At 43.9% G+C, this 18,400-nt stretch overlaps 1 protein-coding gene across 3 annotated transcripts in view; it reads left to right on the forward strand.

The window, feature by feature from the left end:
- The window catches only part of frmpd1a (FERM and PDZ domain containing 1a), a 52,581-nt gene that overhangs the window by 13,945 nt on the left and 20,236 nt on the right, over nt 1-18,400 (forward strand). For 2 of the 3 annotated variants that reach the window (XM_086296897.1, XM_086296896.1), the window contains exons 3-6: nt 11,968-12,090; nt 12,395-12,558; nt 17,551-17,653; nt 17,793-17,838. In XM_086296897.1, the coding sequence (XP_086153023.1) occupies nt 11,972-12,090; nt 12,395-12,558; nt 17,551-17,653; nt 17,793-17,838 (432 nt within the window). In that variant the 5' untranslated portion in view covers nt 11,968-11,971. Of the gene's footprint in view, nt 1-11,967; nt 12,091-12,394; nt 12,559-12,961; nt 13,061-17,550; nt 17,654-17,792; nt 17,839-18,400 lie in introns of those variants that run through there. The other variant, XM_086296899.1, reaches the window with a different exon arrangement.

Genomic DNA, 18,400 nt, shown 5'->3' on the forward strand with positions numbered 1-18,400 from the left:
CGATCAGTATGTAACCGCATCCATGCACAGTTTGCTTTGGCTCTCAACACAGCCCCAGAGCTATGATGATGCTTGGTGGTGTCATTTATTTACTTTTTTGTTGCACATCACTGGCTACCAGTGTCTCCACCTTTACGGTTGTACCTCAAGCAGTGAAACAATTTTGTTGTTTCCAGTTTTCCCAGAACCAGTTTTGTGGTGTATTGTGACGTATTGGAGGCTGTGGAAATGTTGCTCTCAGACATGTGTTAGCTTATCTCTTTGTTTTGCTCATAAATGCGGAGCTTTTCTATGCCATTGATGATTAATAGGACATTTTTATATAACAACTAAGAATGTAGTTTTATTGTCATGGACAGTATATACACACATACATTTTTACCATGATATACATGATATTCTTACATCTAGTATTGATTTAAGCGCAATTGCCACTGAGCATCATCCCCAGAGATTAATGTCACAACCCTCTTTCACATCATGGCTATACTACGATTCCCAGCATTCACCCTAACCATATTTGACTGTTTTTTTGTGGAGGCTTGAAATTTGTACACCACACTGCTTTAAGCTGCTAGTTTTTATGATGTCAAAAATTCTTTAGACGACTTCAATGTTTAACTTGTGTGAGAGGTTGACATGGTTCACATGGAGAAGAAGATGATAGAGGGAAATTCTAATAAGCATCTATTGTGTACAATTAAACGAGGCATCTAATGAAAATAAGCTTTTAATGGCCAAAAAACAAAACCAGGAAACAAAAAGACTGTAAGAATATAAACGAAATTACACATGAGAAAATAGAACTAAACAGAGTAGGTTTAAATTGCTAGCTATGACAAACATGTGGAACATCTTCTTCACAGAGGAAAGATCACTATAGATACAAACTCTGCAAAGACTAAGCTGCAGGTAATTAACACAGGTGAAGGACGTTAGAAAAACAGGAAACAAAATCCAGAAAATTAAATGAGAAGATCAACTCAAATCAAAGTAAATAAGAAACAACCAAAAGATAGCTATCATGGCAAAGTGAATGAATAAATGTACATGAGAAAACACAAGTGTGGGGAAGGAGAAGTGCTGCTGTAGCCCCTTTAGTCAGCTTGTGTGTGTGTGTGTGTGTGTGTGTGTGTGTGTGTGTGTGTGTGTGTGTGTGTGTGTGTGTGTGTGTGTGTGTGTGTGTGTGTGTGTGTGTGTGTGTGTGTGTGTTTCTCTGCAGCATTTCTTACCCTGCCCAGCTTCAGCATTAGGTAAAACTATTCTGGCAGAGATTTTTGTTTACTTCTCTAATTTTATAGCAGACACAGCTATCTGAAAAAAAACAACCTGAGCTAATATATATGTAATTTGATTACTGTGTTAATATTGTAATGATTATAGTGTGTATTGCATATCACAGTGTTGGGGGAAAAAACAACCTTGTAATAGATTTTTAAAAAACTAGGAAATGCAAACAGCACATTTATTCATAGTTTTCAGAGGATGTGTGAGGAAAAGCTCAGCACACCGGCAGTGGCATTTTACTCATTTACAGCCTGAATCATATTTTAGTTTCTAATTAAGCATTGACCGGCTAGCTCATGGTCTTATGGCAGGAGGCAGGACTCAACAAGTGGTAAGTCTGTTGTAGGGCCATGTTTAACTCACATTTTACTACACCAAACTGTAGACATTTTGTGGCATAAATGCATTCAGGGAGTCATACGGCATTAAAAAATGACTTGACTTTTCAACTAAATTTAACCGCAAAGGTTTTCTTCAGACAGATATAAAAAAAATGCCACTAATGATCCTGATCAATAACAACGGCACAGAGCCAACCTTTTTTTAACCTTTTTTGTCTGGATGAAAGCCCACTAACCAATTTCCAGTGGAAGCAAGAGTCAGATTACTGCACAGTCAAACATTTGACAAAAGTGATATCGTGTGCAAAAGGTAAATGTTTCTGAATCGCATCTTTTATCAGAACTAAAGTACATATTACACAAGATGAAGCCTCCATGTCATTGAAAAAATGCATTAAAAATGCATATTTTACTCTAATGTGACATCAAATTTGACCACACCCTATGGATCGCTTTTGAGCTCTTCTAACTCTGTGGAAACGGACAAAATAACAAAGGCAAAAACGTCATTCAACAGGAAAATGACACCATCATGCAGTGTTAATCTAAATAATGTTCTATAAATACATACACATTTTAGCATTGGATTAGAAAATAAGCTCCACTTTGAGCTGTTGCTAGTGTGTGTGTGTGTGTGTGTGTGTAAGCACACTGATGAGCATCATTGTATCACAAAATGAATTAAAAATTGTACTGAACTGGATGGTACTTATCAAAAATAACATAACAAAGCAATTGTATCAGGTGTAATAGACAATTTTCTGGTTTCTTCTTTCAGCTCCATTTTTCAGTATCGTTGAGACACAGAGAAAGCAAGAAACAGATGTGAGAAATCTGATTCCTCCCACATGAGCAATAATCTAATAGAACGAGATGGAAGGGGACACATGATTGAGTGATGACATGGTCAGTAGTTGGATGGCTGCAAGACATTCATGGGTGAAAAGGAGGGAGGAACAGAGTTACATGGACAGCACATCTTAGTTCCTGGTTATTTTGTTTATCATGCTTACTCACATTGATGTCATAAATATAATGTAATTAATTGTGGGCAAGTTTAGAGGTGATTCGGTAGACCTGAAGTTATTTTTTTGTACGACGAGTACCTCATAACACCTGTCCCAGCAGCAGGGTTGCCAGATTGGCCCTGCGTTGGAACTCTGCCAGAAACGACATGCAGGTCACTGGGTAGTGCTAATACTTGGCAGTGCATGCTGTTGCTGTCAGTACAGTAGAAGTATTTGTTGTGTTGTGGACAAACCACAAAATTATACAGTGTCTTTTCAGCTCAAATTCCAAACTCTGTTTAAATTTACATTGTACATACATTATTTATTAATGTAAAAACATTTTTTATTCATTGTCCTAAGGTCAGTTCCTGACTGTGTGCACAAGTTCCATTCATAAAAGATGATGGGAATGAAACAACATGTTAAAGCAGGTTCTGAGAGTCGCTTTTGCATCTTAAGCACCTGTTACCTGTAAATCTCCTAAGGCCAGTCTTAAAATCATGGACAAAAATGTCTTTGTGGTTTCTCAACACTCTCCATTATCTGGATCATCTAAAAGTATTGCTTTGGTAATGCAAAAAACCCAACACAGATTCTGGTTGTACTTCCTGGTTTTTGTATTAAGATGATGTTTCCTAAGTAGAGGCTATTACGTGAATCAAAACAAAAACAGCAAAGTCTATCAAAGATAAAGTCACTAGATGAGAGGTGGAATTGTACTTTTTAACACTATCAAATTTTAGATCATGGTCCATTATCTTAGCATTATTACTGGCTATCATTAGGCACAGTGATTCAGGTACAAATAACCTCACAATGCAACATGTGATGGACAGACAGGAATAAAAATGGGATAGATGGACACAAATATATGATATAAACATATATGTTTATATTTTACTGTAAAGTAGAGCTCATTGTATCTGGCTGATTCTAACTACACTACTGGTCAAAAGTTTTAGAACACCCCAGTTTTTCCAGATTTGATTGAAAATCATACAGTTTAATCTCTCACTGCACTCTGAAATGAAAGCATGGTACAAATAAGCAATTGGAGTTGAAAAAGAAATCATAGAATGAATATATGGACCAAAATGTATTCTAAACTTTTGGCTCATCAAAGTAGCCACCTTTGGCAGATATAACAGCTGAACACCCGTGCCATTCTTTCTACAACAGAAATCAAATATTCTTTAGAAAGCTCTTCCCATATCTGTTGCAGAAGTCCCCATAAATGTGCAGCACTTGTAGATTGCTTTTGATTTAATTCTTCTGTCCAGTTTATTCCAAACCAGCTTGATTGGATTTAAGTCTGGAGACTGTGCTGGCCATTAAATGTTTTCAAGCTTACCTTGTTATATGCACTTGCATATTAATAATCCTCATGCTAATCTATTTCTTTGTTGACTCTTTGTGACCATGTCATAAAAATAAATAAGCAACCTGCAGCAAATATCACACTGACGTATAGTGAAGTCTCCTTAAAACTCATCACATATGGAAACTTGTAAAAGATCACTCCTCATTGTGTTTAAATATACTGGGTAAGCCTAATTTTTTGAAGTGCAGGGCTGATCTTTTAGCTCAATGTTAATAAGATTATCATAGATTTAATGTGCCACCAAGTGAAAGCAGAAGTAAAAAGTGCAAAACACAGAGTTCCCAAACAGGATACAACCCGAGCTGACAGACATGTGACTTGTACCACTACGACACCAAGAGCCTCCGACTCTGTTCCTGTTTGCTGCACAATTGTGATGTATCAAGATGCCAGTGTCCCGTGCATTCTTTCACATTACCATACGCATTTGATTTCCCAAGATGAGCACATGATAAATTCACATAGTTTACTGTATTGTGTAGTAAAGTAGAGCAAAACAAACTAGATCTAAAGAACAACAATCTAGAGGTGTAGTTTCACAATTCAGCCTGAAATATTCCAATAACAGTCCATCCTATACAAATCACACGACTGAAAATGGATAAAATTCCTATTTTCTTAACTTTTCATTACGATAAACCAGGAGTTAGAGCTTTGAAACACTAACAATGGAGCTAGAATATTTATGAAAGAGATATTTGACATGTTGTATCATTGATGAGAGAGGAAAGTACAGTCTCAGTTTCCTTTGCTGCCTTGATTTCTGCCTTGAATATGTCCATTGGAAAATAGATTTTTTCCTATGTTTTACTGTAGTGAATTTAATTCCCTGGGCTTGTACTTCATCAGTATACTCAATCAAAGCTACTTAGGAAGGAAACCATGTTTATGGGATTAGAGGGGATTGGATGTAGATGAATGCTTTGTCCCAGTGTTTGTATTTTAAAATGCACAGACATTTGGCTACGATCCATCCCTGATTAATCTACTTTTAGAAGTAAGTCACTGCTCTGTAAATCCATTACTTCAGTGTCTCGGGGTCTGTACCTTTTCTTATGTAACCATTTAACTTGTGTGATCTTCGTGCTGCTGCGGTTCTTGGGTTAGTCAGTCCCTAGCAAAGCTGAGTACACTTCTGTTTTGGGTCTGTGCAACCTGAGAAGTGAGATACTGCAGATGAAGCAAATCGGTAGAGTGTGATATGGAATAGCGAGAAGTGAGGTGCCGATAGGATGAGAACAGAGGGAACAAGAGGAGGAGAGAGTTATTCACAGACAGATGGATGGATAATGTACTTATGAGTCAAGATCCCCCAGGAGCCACTGCTGTCTGCTTATGTCACTCACCACTTTCATCACTAAGCCCGCCTCCTGTCTCACCTTCTATCACACTTGCCTGTCTTCTGCCCTTTCATTTAGTTTCCTGTACTTGTCACACATTTCCTCCCGTCTCCTCTCCTCTCTAATCTTTTGTTTCCTCTATGTCCATCATTACACCCATCTGGGGGAAATTCCTTCCTGCAGCTGCTCACTGGGAAGGCCTTGTGAGATTATTCACTCATTGATTACATCTCTGAGTCCAAACTTTATTCATTAATTCATCCATCCTTCTGCTCATCACCTTGTCACAGGGCTAACTGTGCTTTACGTCATTGTTCCATTCAGAGCATCTCCTTATCCATTCATCAACCTGTCCAGTTACTCATTGATTCTATATGAAATCATTATCATTAATACATTTCCAAAATAAATCAGTCATTCATTCATTTGTTCACTTTTTCATTCACCCCTGTATCATTCATAGTAAGTAAGGTGATTCTCCATGAATGCTTACTGTCAGAGAATCTCTTTCCCAGTCATAGTCAGTAGGTTCAGCCCGTAAGGATGTGAAGGGGGTATAAGGTATCAGCTAATGCCCAGGTCTTTGTCTGACTGCTTCAGTCATCTGGGAGGAAGGTTGTGTGTGTGTGTGTGTGTGTGTGTGGTTAGGGAGTGAGGGAAGCCAGATTTATGGTCCCATGTTGGTTTCCATTTGCATAGCTCTTTGGTTGTGCAGAGAGAGGGATTGTGGGAATTCGGCCAGTGCAGAGGTAGTGGAGACTCACTTGTGTGCACTCCTCCAAAAAGCCAACAGAGCGTTGTGCATAGGTAGAATCCTGATTGGTTGAAAATTGAAACAAAAGGGAACCACAGAAGAAGAGCCATGAAATGGCACTCTATCAGCAAGAAGTTCTTCAAATATGGTGACTGTTGTCTTTTCTGTGGCAGGGGCTAACAAAGGACCAACAATGGCACAAACATGAGCACATGTAGCACAAATATACTGGTCCACATTCCACACAGTATCAACACTGCCACTGGGTGACAGCTAACAGCTACAGCATGTAGATGTGCATCTGCAAAGCTCTGCCTAGCATCTTCAGGTGCTACATTTAGGCTTTTTGAAAACCTGTTACTTTTCTTAAAAGACAATGGATACACCTTTCATCACACAATTAAGTGTGTTACATTTAATTAATTTAATTAAATGTGTTACATTTAATTGTATCAGTGGAGCCCAACCTATGGAACTGTTATTTTATGTAGGCACATGATCCATTTACACGATAAAAGCAGATCTGTAATCTGTAATGTTTCAGATGATATTTCCTACACATCCACTACAAATCTCATGTAGTTTGAGCTATTTAAGTTGTGTAGCTCGCCTCCTCTTCAGACCACTTTGTAACCCACCTTTACCTCAGCTCCTCCTGTTCATGATGTGCCTGACTTAATTGCTGTCAACACTACAGTTACTGATGACTGATCTTGTTTTTCTCACCCCGTTGCTTCACTGAATGCAACATTTCCTTTTGCTACTATCATCTGCCTGCACTGGATTTTATAGCGGCATGTAAGAGATGCATATGGTGGAGATCTGCTTTACGAACACCAAAATTGACTGGCTGCAGCATGTCATGGCTCGGCTGTGTGGCAGGCAGGAGGAGGACCCAAAATGCAAAACTCACACACACGGGGATGAACTCAAAAAGCAGCTTTATTGCTGATAAAAGATAATGGGAGATACAAAACTAAACTGGGAAAAACTAACGTAAAGCTCACCAGGAAACACGGGGGAATCACACACAGCATGAGGGAGAACACGACGCCGAACAGAGGGAGACTCAGACAGAAATACACAGAGGGTAAACGAGGAAAGTGGGCACACACGGGGAACACAGGTGACACTGATAATCATAACGAGACAGGGCGGGGTGAACTGAACATGACATGTAGAGGCACAGAGGTTCCGACAGGAGGAGAGAGAGCACGGGGAAAACACAGACATAACGGGCTGGGGAAACATGAAACAACCACAAAGGGAGACGAGGGCTCATCAATACATAGAGGGCACACAGGGGGGAGAGAGCCATGACGGGAAAACACTTAGGGAACGACACAGCAGGGCAACTCAGAAGACATGGCCTAAATAAGGAACGAAATACAGAAATACAAAGAACTAAGAATACTGGGCCCACATGGCCCAGGACCATGACATCACCCCCCCCCCCCCCCCCCCCCCTAAGGGGCTGGCTCCCGACAGCCCAAACCCGAGAAACAAAAACAAAAACAGAAAACAACCCACCCAGGGCGGGAGGCGGGGGACCAGGACGGAGGGACCAGAACGGGAAACAAAATAAACAACAGAAAACACGGGAGCACACGACCATAGTCAAAATAAAGTTCAGGGGGCCGACCCGGTGGGCACAGGACCAGACGAAGCACAGGCCGAAGCCGCGGCAGACGAGGCACAGGCCGGAGCCGCGGCAGACGAGGCTGAAGACTCGGAGGCTGCAGCGGACGAAGGCTCGGAGGCTGCAGCGGACGAAGGCTCGGAGGCTGCAGCGGACGAAGGCTCGGAGGCTGCAGCGGACGAAGGCTCGGAGGCTGCAGCGGACGAAGGCTCGGAGGCTGCAGCGGACGAAGGCTCGGAGGCTGCAGCGGACGAAGGCTCGGAGGCTGCAGCGGACGAAGGCTCGGAGGCTGCAGCGGACGAAGGCTCGGAGGCTGCAGCGGACGAAGGCTCGGAGGCTGCAGCGGACGAAGGCTCTGAGGCTGCAGCTGACGAAGGCTCTGAGGCTGCAGCTGACGAAGGCTCTGAGGCTGCAGCTGACGAAGGCTCTGAGGCTGCAGCTGACGAAGCACAGGCTGGACCAGGCGTAGCAGAAGGTGGCTGGATGGGCTCCTCGGGCCCTCCAGCTGATGTGGCATGGTGCTGAACGGGCCCCTCGGACCCTCCAGCGGAGACAGGAGGCTGAACGGGCCCCTCGGACCCTCCAGCTGACGAGGTAGATGGCGGCGTGGGAGCCGCGGAGTCCTGGATGAGCTCATCCGAGCTCCCAGCAGGAGCTGATGCAGAGCCAGAGAGATTTGAGACCCCTGGCTGGATGTTAAGCTGACCAGCGGACCGTACTGCTATCGGGGACTGGGCTACAGGAGCTACTGGAGCCTGCGCTACAGGCGGCACTGGAGCTACTGGGGCCTGCGCTACAGGCGGCACTGGAGCTACTGGGGCCTGCGCTACAGGCGGCACTGGAGCTACTGGGGCCTGCGCTACAGGCGGCACTGGAGCTACTGGGGCCTGCGCTACAGGCGGCACTGGAGCTACTGGGGCCTGCGCTACAGGCGGCACTGGAGCTACTGGGGCCTGCGCTACAGGCGGCACTGGAGCTACTGGGGCCTGCGCTACAGGCGGCACTGGAGCTACTGGGGCCTGCGCTACAGGCGGCACTGGAGCTACTGGGGCCTGCGCTACAGGCGGCACTGGGGCTACTGGGGCCTGCGCTGGAGACTGAACTGAGGGTGGCTGCGAGGGAGCTAACTGAACTGAGGGTGGCTGCGAGGGAGCTAACTGAACTGACCTGGGAGGAGAAACACGAGCAGGAAAAGGAGCAGGCTCAGAAAAAACTGTCCGAGAAATGGCAGGCTCAGGGTGCCGGCGGCGAGAGTGCCGCTTCTTTCTATCCGTGGAAGCGGGCGGGGTGAGCGGTGGAAGTCCCTGGCAACTCCGGGGACCCCCAAGAGCCAGTCGAGTACCCCGGAAAGAGCGCTCGTCATGATCAGGAGCGAGCCACGGCTCCCTCCCGAACTCTTCCACTAGCTGTGCGCCTGCGGCGTGCTGCTGCCCCTCGTGATCGACGTCCAGGACCCCCACAGCGTCCGCGGGACGTTTCGTGGAGGGCGAGACAGGACGTAGCAGTGCGCGACGGCGGCGCTGACGCCGGTTCTTTCTGGAAGTGTGTACGATGGATGCTGGAGCCACCGAAGCAGAGGGTGGTGTGGCGGCGATCTCCTCGTCGTCCGCCCACATCCTTGCCAGAAAAGAGGCAGGCGAAGTAAAGTCTGAGCAGTGTGGGGAGGGCGAGCGGCTGGTCCGAGGCGGTGCAACAGGTGTGAGTTCCTCCTCTGAAATGAGCCAGGGCTTCCAACGAAGCTCGTCCTCCCGTAAAGCTAGCAATACCTGCTGTCGCTCATCGTCGTCGAAATCTGTGGCCTCCACCATCTCGGTGCGCTGGGCTATGTAGCTTGACAGTGGCGGAGACGAACTGTGAGTCGATGGCGGTGCAGCGGTGAGCCTCAGAGTCCCTACTCTGACTGCCTCCGGCTCGCGAGGCAGCGGCAACGACAACCGTTTGCGGGTCGGAGTCGTAGGTGCGGAGGCGGCGTTTAACACCCTCTGGGCCAGCGTGCGGGCGCGAAGCTCCTCCTTCAGGGGGGCCAGAGAGTCGAACGCCTCAAAAAGCTGGGGAAACCGCCGGAGCTGTGGCGCTTGCTGAAGGATTGCGTCAATGGCCGCCAACCCGGTGGACACCACTCTGGGGTCCGTGCACCCACAGATGCGCGTCATGAGCCGGCAGAGCCGTTGCAGCTCCTCCCCAATCTCGTCCGAACTGTCCGCTGGGTCTGACATGGTCAGATCGTACTGGAGGTCCGCGGAGGGGTTGTGAACTGCTGGGTCCATATCGTGGTCGTGTTCTTCTGTCATGGCTCGGCTGTGTGGCAGGCAGGAGGAGGACCCAAAATGCAAAACTCACACACACGGGGATGAACTCAAAAAGCAGCTTTATTGCTGATAAAAGATAATGGGAGATACAAAACTAAACTGGGAAAAACTAACGTAAAGCTCACCAGGAAACACGGGGGAATCACACACAGCATGAGGGAGAACACGACGCCGAACAGAGGGAGACTCAGACAGAAATACACAGAGGGTAAACGAGGAAAGTGGGCACACACGGGGAACACAGGTGACACTGATAATCATAACGAGACAGGGCGGGGTGAACTGAACATGACATGTAGAGGCACAGAGGTTCCGACAGGAGGAGAGAGAGCACGGGGAAAACACAGACATAACGGGCTGGGGAAACATGAAACAACCACAAAGGGAGACGAGGGCTCATCAATACATAGAGGGCACACAGGGGGGAGAGAGCCATGACGGGAAAACACTTAGGGAACGACACAGCAGGGCAACTCAGAAGACATGGCCTAAATAAGGAACGAAATACAGAAATACAAAGAACTAAGAATACTGGGCCCACATGGCCCAGGACCATGACACAGCATGAGTAAATGTTTTGTGACCACTTTTGTAAGGTGCAGCCATTAGGGAGACAATCCAGAACCCCTGTTTTGAGGAGACGTGTATTTTAACTTTCATTCAACTGTTACGAGGCATCAGCAGCAGAACTTGATATTCTGTGTCAGCAAAGTGATGTCATGCTGCTTTTCTTTGCTGACATGTTGCAGAGGGAATTGTCAGGAAGAAAAATGCCTTTCTTACTCTTTTTTTTTCAGCCTGCTTAACATTCTTCTTAGAACTGACTCAACTTTCGCACGGGTTTTCACACAAAACAAAAGCTAGAATGTCCAAAATTGTGGAGATTTCCCCAAGTCTGTAGGTCTTAATGAGCTCACACGTGCATGTAAGCTGATATTGTATTACCTCAAATACTGTATGGCTCCACAGAGGCCCATTAACTTAGTATTGCATCATAGGCCCGTGCATTAGTCTGACCGAGCCCCGCAGACGCCAGAGGTGTCCCATGTCCATTACATCTCTCTCACCAACCAACAATCATTTATAAGTACCACCTGTCTCACAGCAACACAACAGGGACACATTTAAGGGAAACACCATTGTTATTGGAATGATAAACTACCAATATTGATGTTTATTGAGGCACCATGCAGTAAGTGATTGGTTCATAATTTGGGCTAAGAGCCTTTTAAGTAGCATGATGCAACAAGTAACATCATTGCTGGCCTCAGTTGAAATATTAAATATCTAATACCCAGTGTGTGTGTGTGCTTGTGTGCGTGTGGGTACTGTGTCTCCACTTACTGTTTTTCCTTTATTTTTTTGCAGGGTGTTTTCATTGAATTTGTATTCTGCATACACTAATGTAATAGAGTCTGATTTGTACCCCTAACATCATCATATCACAGCACAGATTTACGCATAAGCACACAAATGCCATGTGCAGGATTGTTTGCATCTGGAGTGTAGTCTTAGTGTTGCAGCTGGGCTTTCTTTAACACGAAGCAACAAAAGCTGAAAACTGTAACTCTGACCAGCTCCCTGGAGCTCTGGCTGAAGAGGGATTGTCTCTCCTGTCATGAGAGTGATTAAGGGCTTACACTCTTACATTTCATTCTAGTCAAACATGTGCTGCAGCTTTGCCAGGTATTGCCTCTTGTGTTTGCACACTTTTGTGAACGGTGCTTGTGGTCTTAGGCTTGTTTGTCACGTTCACCTAGAGGGAAAACAACCAGGAAGCTCTCCAGCCTCCTGTTTAGATTCTTTTATGAAACATTTACATTGTACATTGCATATTTGTTTAATGTGGAGCCATTTAACTAAATCTACGACACAAATGGCTCCTTTGATCTACAACCCCTGCCAGGTAAATGGAGGTGCAGGACAGGAGCCGCTCCCCGTCTCGCAGGACCAGCCGAGTAGAGCAGGTAGTGGGACGATGGCTGAGACGGTCCAGAGACTTGGGCAGCAGATCTCACTCTCTGAGCAGGTATTATGTCTTTTTTTTGTTTTTTGTATAAATCCATTATTTTACCATTTTTACTATCTTTGATATATTTTGCCTTGAGATGCACCTGTCTACAGTCATCATCAAAGGAAGCCCATATTTGTAAAACCTTCTAAAACAGGTTCTCTCATCCAGTAACAAATAAATTAATGCTTTAATCTGTGGCTTTTCACAATTATTTCCTTGTTTTTGTTATCCCCACAAATATAAGGCTGTTCACAGTAGTACTGCTCTGTGAGAAATACAGATACTGCAGTAAGATGTCACTCCTGAATTACTCCTCCAGGGATCGGGCTGCAGCAGAAGGGAAGACAGCAGAGTCCAGTAGCTCTGACCAGAGGAATTATCCCTTCCGCTTCAATATTCAGATCCAGCGCGACCCAAACCTCAACTCTCATGGCCTCACGCTTTCCTCCCAGAACCCGATTCTGGTGGAGGAGGTCACCTCAGGTAACGTTTGCAACAGCACCGTTCTAAGGAAATAGCCGTGACACAGATTTCTGAACTTTAAATCAAATGGGTCTCTATACTAAACCTTGTTGTGTTTATAAATAGCTATTCTATGCGGTGATCTGTAGCCCTCTTGTCCCTAAATCTACTGCAGCACTTTTCACTACCTTGGGAGTAGAAGGAGTGCATTATTAGTTTGAATCAGGGCCTTTTGTTTTAAAGCTGACACTGCATGTTCACCTGAGCCCTGCTATAGGAACCTCTTCACCAGCTTAGGCTTCTTCTCCCACAGAGACTTCATCCTACCTGCCAAGAGTCAATTTCTATTGCCACAGTCTGCAGAGCTCTAGTACTTTGTCAATGTCTCCCACCTAAAATCACACCTTTATTATTCTTTCTGTAGGTGAAAACTTACGACAGCGTTAGCCACTGTACACCTCATGAGTGGAGAGTAGCAAAGAACAAGTAATTCCACAGCCACAGCATAAATTAAAGGATTTTGGTATGTAAACCTACAGAATCATCATTTAATGCACCTCTGGTTTTATTCTACTTTATGCTTGTATAAGCTGCTATTACTAATATGTTTAGGACTGATATGTTTACTCAGCTAAAAGCTTTACTGACAACGAGGCTGTGATTGTTAGGAGGTAAAATACTGTATATACAGTTCACTCAGGAACAGAATATTGTTTGGCTCATTCTCCCTGTTGTCTCTAGAACCATGCCCTTATTTTGCATAAAGTAAATCTCCTCAGCAAATGAAGGCGTGGAGCTGTGCCAGACCCCTGCAGGCCTCTGGCCAGTGTACTGTGCAACACAAACTGACAAAAGTGAAGCCTCCAAGGCTGCAGATACTGCATACATGCACACAAAATTATATTAACAGAGGAAATGAACTGTGGTGCTTATGTGTTTGTGTGTGTGTGTTCCAAAACACATTTGGAAGGATTCAAGGAAGATGGCGTTTTTAGCCCTCGATTGAGGCTCTCAGGGAGCACATACATTCGGACGATGCACTGTCTCCAAGAATCACTTCCAGGCAAATGCCTGATATGCAATAGACGGATATGACTAAGATTAGAAGTATGGTTCGGGTTTCAAAGAGGTGGAATGTGTATGCAGCTGGGGGGTGTGGTTGGAAACCTTAAATCAGTCCTCTTAACTAAATTAATTTACAGAGATGTAAGGATTTGCCAGCACATGCTGCACAAAAGGCTTCCTCAGTCAGAACCTCGTTTTTTCCCTCTGGCAATAGCCTGCTATAAATCACTTCTAAAGCAGAGGTGAAATCTCTCCTTTAATCAGTTCCTTTTTAGAAGTCTGACGTTTAATAAATGTATACAGAATTTTTTTACGCCACACTATTAATCACAAAAAATAAAAAGGAAAATTATAAATATATAACTGGATGAAAAAATTTTAATTTCAACAGCACAACAGATTTTATTTCGGTTTGATGACACCATTCAAAATTGTTTTGCATATTTTAAAAAAAAAGAAGTATTTGTGAAAGAGATTTATCATGGAATCTATACAATTTTGTGAAGTACCGAGTACACTCCATGATTCAGTAGCGTGTAGAACCACTATTAGCAGGAATCTTTTTAAGTAGTTGTTGTCTGTATGACTTTATCAGTCTCTCAGATCATTGTGGAGGAGTTAGTCCACTCTTTAAAATATTTCTTAAATTAATTGAGATTTGCAGCTCTCTTAAGATCCCACCACATCAGAGTGGCTCAACCATGTTTTGTTTTTCTCAATTTGCGCCATTAGGTTGTAACTTTATTTTCACTGTATTGCATTTTTTTCAATCAATGGGCTATTGGAACACCTTTCTTCTTTTTCAGCCATTCTCTTGTAGACTTGCTTTTGTGCTTTGGATCATTGGCCTGTTGGATGACCCACTTTTGTCTGAGCTTTAGCTGTCGGACGGATGGCCTCATATTTGACTCTAGAATACTTTGTTATTCAAAGGAGTTCATGATTAACTTAGTGACCTCAAAATGCTCAGATCCTGTGACTGCAAAACAAGCCCAAATCGTCACCCCTCCACCACCGTGCTGGCTGTTGGTGTAAAGTGTTTGTGCTGATTAACTGTTTGTTTTTTAGCAAACTTGTCACTGTGAATTACAGCCAAGCGTATTTGGACTCTGTCAAACAAGACATAAGTCTGTTGTTTGTTCAGCTGCAACATTGCAAATTGTGCTGCCATGTTCTTGAAGAGAACAAACAGGGTTGTCATAACATAAGCTGTGTCCCAAAACGTCGGCTGCATCCTTCGGAGGACTCGGCCTTCACGGTCTACGTGGGCCGGGTCCTTCGAAGACCAAGAAGGCCAGAAGTGCGAGGCTGTGAAATGGGACGGTCTAGCCTTCAGATTTGCATCACCACTGTGTCAGTGAAGTTTAATAAACTCGGCCATCTGCTCCTTGCTATCTAAAATATAACAGGACACTGCCATAAATTCTTGACCGTCTCACACTTCTGTTTAATCAGTTTTCTGTTTGACTTGTATTCAGCTGTGTGAAAATCCCAGAGGAACCCACCTGATGGATTAATAAAGTTTTATTTAATCTAATAATCTAATAACTTTTTCACAGCCAAACCGATTTACTCCGGAACAAATAAAACACTGAAAAAAGCCAAACAATTACATTTTTAAGTTATCCGAGTGACTTATGTATCATGTTTAACCTCAGTAGCGAAAGACAGCAGGGGTCCGAAAACAATGAAACTGGATGAAACAATGAGTCCGCAGCTCTCACCGGCTCAAGTGACCATTGAACCCCCCGGCTAGCTGTTGAGCGGGTGGGTAACAGACGTCTCCAAAAACGTCGGCGCACTTTTGCATATATGCAATGTCTTGATAAACCAAGCAGATATTTGAAGTTTACACAGCTACTTTCTCGCCTGAAAATATGTTAAAAGTTTCTGGGATATGGTGGGCCACGAAGGATACACCCGACCCATCCTTCAAAATCGGGGAAATGAACGACGCATTTGTCGGCCGCTTTTGAAGGACTCGACGAATTGGGACAGCCTTCGTCGGCTGGCTGTGACGTAATCGGCCTTCAAATGCAGCCTCCGGAGGATGCAGCCTATGTTTTGGGACACAGCTATAGAGTTTCATACTCAATACTGATACCCAGGAAAATACTGGATATACCATTTTTGATAGCGTTGGACAGATAATGGCGCCATCCTGCACCTACAGAAGAAATGGTGAAATATTCACAGATGCTCTGTGAATGGCAACAAAAACCATTACACAGAGGTTTTTAGTAGTTTCTCCAGGCTTGTGTGTCTGAAGTGTTATTCTGTGACCCAACATTGTCACAGATCTGAAATGGTAGAAAAGTTATCATCATGTGGTCAGCAGCCTGATGACTTCAAAATTTCAAGAAATAAAACTATATGGTTTCTTTATGCATCCTAAAGTACAAAGATGGGATATCAAATACTGTAACATACAGACTCTGAAAAGAATCACTGAAATGTAACTAAACAACAGTTATTGCTATTAAAAGCATATCTGTATTATATCCTACATTTATTTCTCCTAGAAAAGCGCATGGGTCTGAATCCCCCTGAGGTCCAGGGTCAGATTACCTTCTTTCTCTTGTCCTCTTGGTCACCATCTGTTTCTGCCTGTCAGACACACACACACACACACACACACACACACACACACACACACAGTGGCCCCACCGAGTCTTGGCTCAATTCGTTCTCCCTGTCCGTCTGTCTGCAGCACGTGTTGCAGCATCTTGACTGTGAAATATGAATCCATTATTCGATAGGCTTTTTCAGGCCCATCAATATCGCCCAACATCTGTCTATGTTTATTTTAGTTATTTAATTGTGATAACATACTAGTATTCAATGCTTTCTCTGAATTATATGGTTACCTGATGTACAGAATAAACACATGTTGGTGGATGATATGGTTTATTAATAAGTAACAGAGATGATGGATGTCCCTCAGAATAGATTCACGTATGCTATTTGTGATCTGAGGCTCAGTTCTTTTGCTTTCCTGTTAGCAAGTCAGATCGATTGCAGTTTTATTTTTTAGCCGAAATCACAGACGGAGCTTCTGAAAACGGCTTGACTCCCATAATTTGTAAACACAGTAAACAAATTTCAAATGATTTTTTTAATCTTGTTTGCTAGTGTCTAGTTTTATGGAATATGATGTAATGTGCGTGCTGTTCCCGTTAGAGTTAAAAGCGATGATAAAGCAAGACATGCTGTGGGATGTGATTGACAAGTCACTACCCTATGAGAGTGCAGCATCTTTTGGTTTCTCATTCACATCCACCCTTTGCTTGTCACGCCTGACTGTAAAACACCAAATCTGCCGTGGGGAAAACACTGAGCTTAAAGTAGCACAGCTCTAACTGAAGTAGCTATTATATGCAGTCTATGGTGAAAAGTGTGATGTTGTAAAATGTAGTAATTTATCAGCTAACTGTATGCAACACAAAAATACAGTTTCTTTCACATCTTGTACCAGTTCAACCAGAGCATAGTTTAACATGCAGAGTTCAAAGGCACAGCAGCAGCAATAATGTGTAGTAGTTGAATATAATCTGTGCTTCTAATTATAGCTTTTGATCGCCACTGAAACACATTTACATGTTCATTCACCGAAAGGACAAAGATAACAGATGTCGTCAGTAGCGCCGACAGCAGCCAATCGTTTTTGGATTATAGAGATGATAAATAAAATATTATGTCGGTACTGAGAAGTACAGTAAATGAGGTGGAGATAGCACAGTTGTTATATGTGCCCAAAATTGGAAGCACAATGATTGGTCGTCCCACAGTTAGATTTGGAGAGCTGTATGAAAAATTATGCACTGAGTGAGATGAAAGGAAATCACTAGAATACAAGCTACAGCCTGTCAGCAGCGCCAGTTGCAGTATGAGCGCAGGCTGATTGAACACCCTCGGGCACGACAACACAAGGACATTTTGTGTGTGCAGGTGGGCCTGCAGATGGTCGGCTCGTCCCTGGCGACCAGCTTGTGAAGATCAATAACGTCTCTGTCGATGACCTGACCCCAGAGCAAGCTACTGAGATAATCAGGTCTGCACAGACAGCTGCATTCACAAACACACATGCATATGCCTGATGATTGGTACATACTCTGCAGTTATTTAAAATTAAGCAATGCATACCATGTGTCATCTTAACACCCTCCCTTTCTGTACTTTTTTTTTTTCAGGGAGTGCCCAGATACGTTGACTATGACGGTACTCAGAACAATGCTGGTGAGTCTGCCCTATCTATCAAAGAGAAACACACTTCAAAGACATACACAGCACAAACAGACTTACAGTTAAGTGGATAATGGCTGGTCCTCTTCCAGCAGCACTTTAGATGAACTTAATGTATTTCTTGTTTCCTGTTTTCATTAGGTAGTAAAAGCGCACTCGCACAATGTGTCTACTGTGTGCACACGTGAATACATACTGTCCATATACAGTGTTTTTATGTATGGAAGCCTGTCAGCAAACTTATTCAGATACCTCGGGATCAGGCATCCTTGCTTACAACAGTCCTGTCCTCAGGGTCTCACCGCTATATCCCCATTAACTGTGACACCATAGTACACACATTCAAACTGGCAGCTCTTCTTCTGCACACACATCTTTCATCAGTCAAACTGTGCGTGTGCGCGGGCACACGTTGTGGACCTCAGCCTGTATTGGTGAAGTTGACGTATGTGTTTGCACTGAGGTGAAATAGATCAGTAAATAAATGGCTGCATCAGCACTTTGGTGATGGAAGCGCCTCTACTGTGTGTTTCATAGCTCACAGCTCCCCCAAGAA

Source organism: Aulonocara sp. 'chitande type north' Nkhata Bay, linkage group LG6, assembly GCF_057382095.1.
Source record: "Aulonocara sp. 'chitande type north' Nkhata Bay isolate Kocher_YH1m ecotype deep benthic linkage group LG6, A_spYH_male_GT1.1, whole genome shotgun sequence".
Taxonomy (NCBI): domain Eukaryota; kingdom Metazoa; phylum Chordata; class Actinopteri; order Cichliformes; family Cichlidae; genus Aulonocara; species Aulonocara sp. 'chitande type north' Nkhata Bay.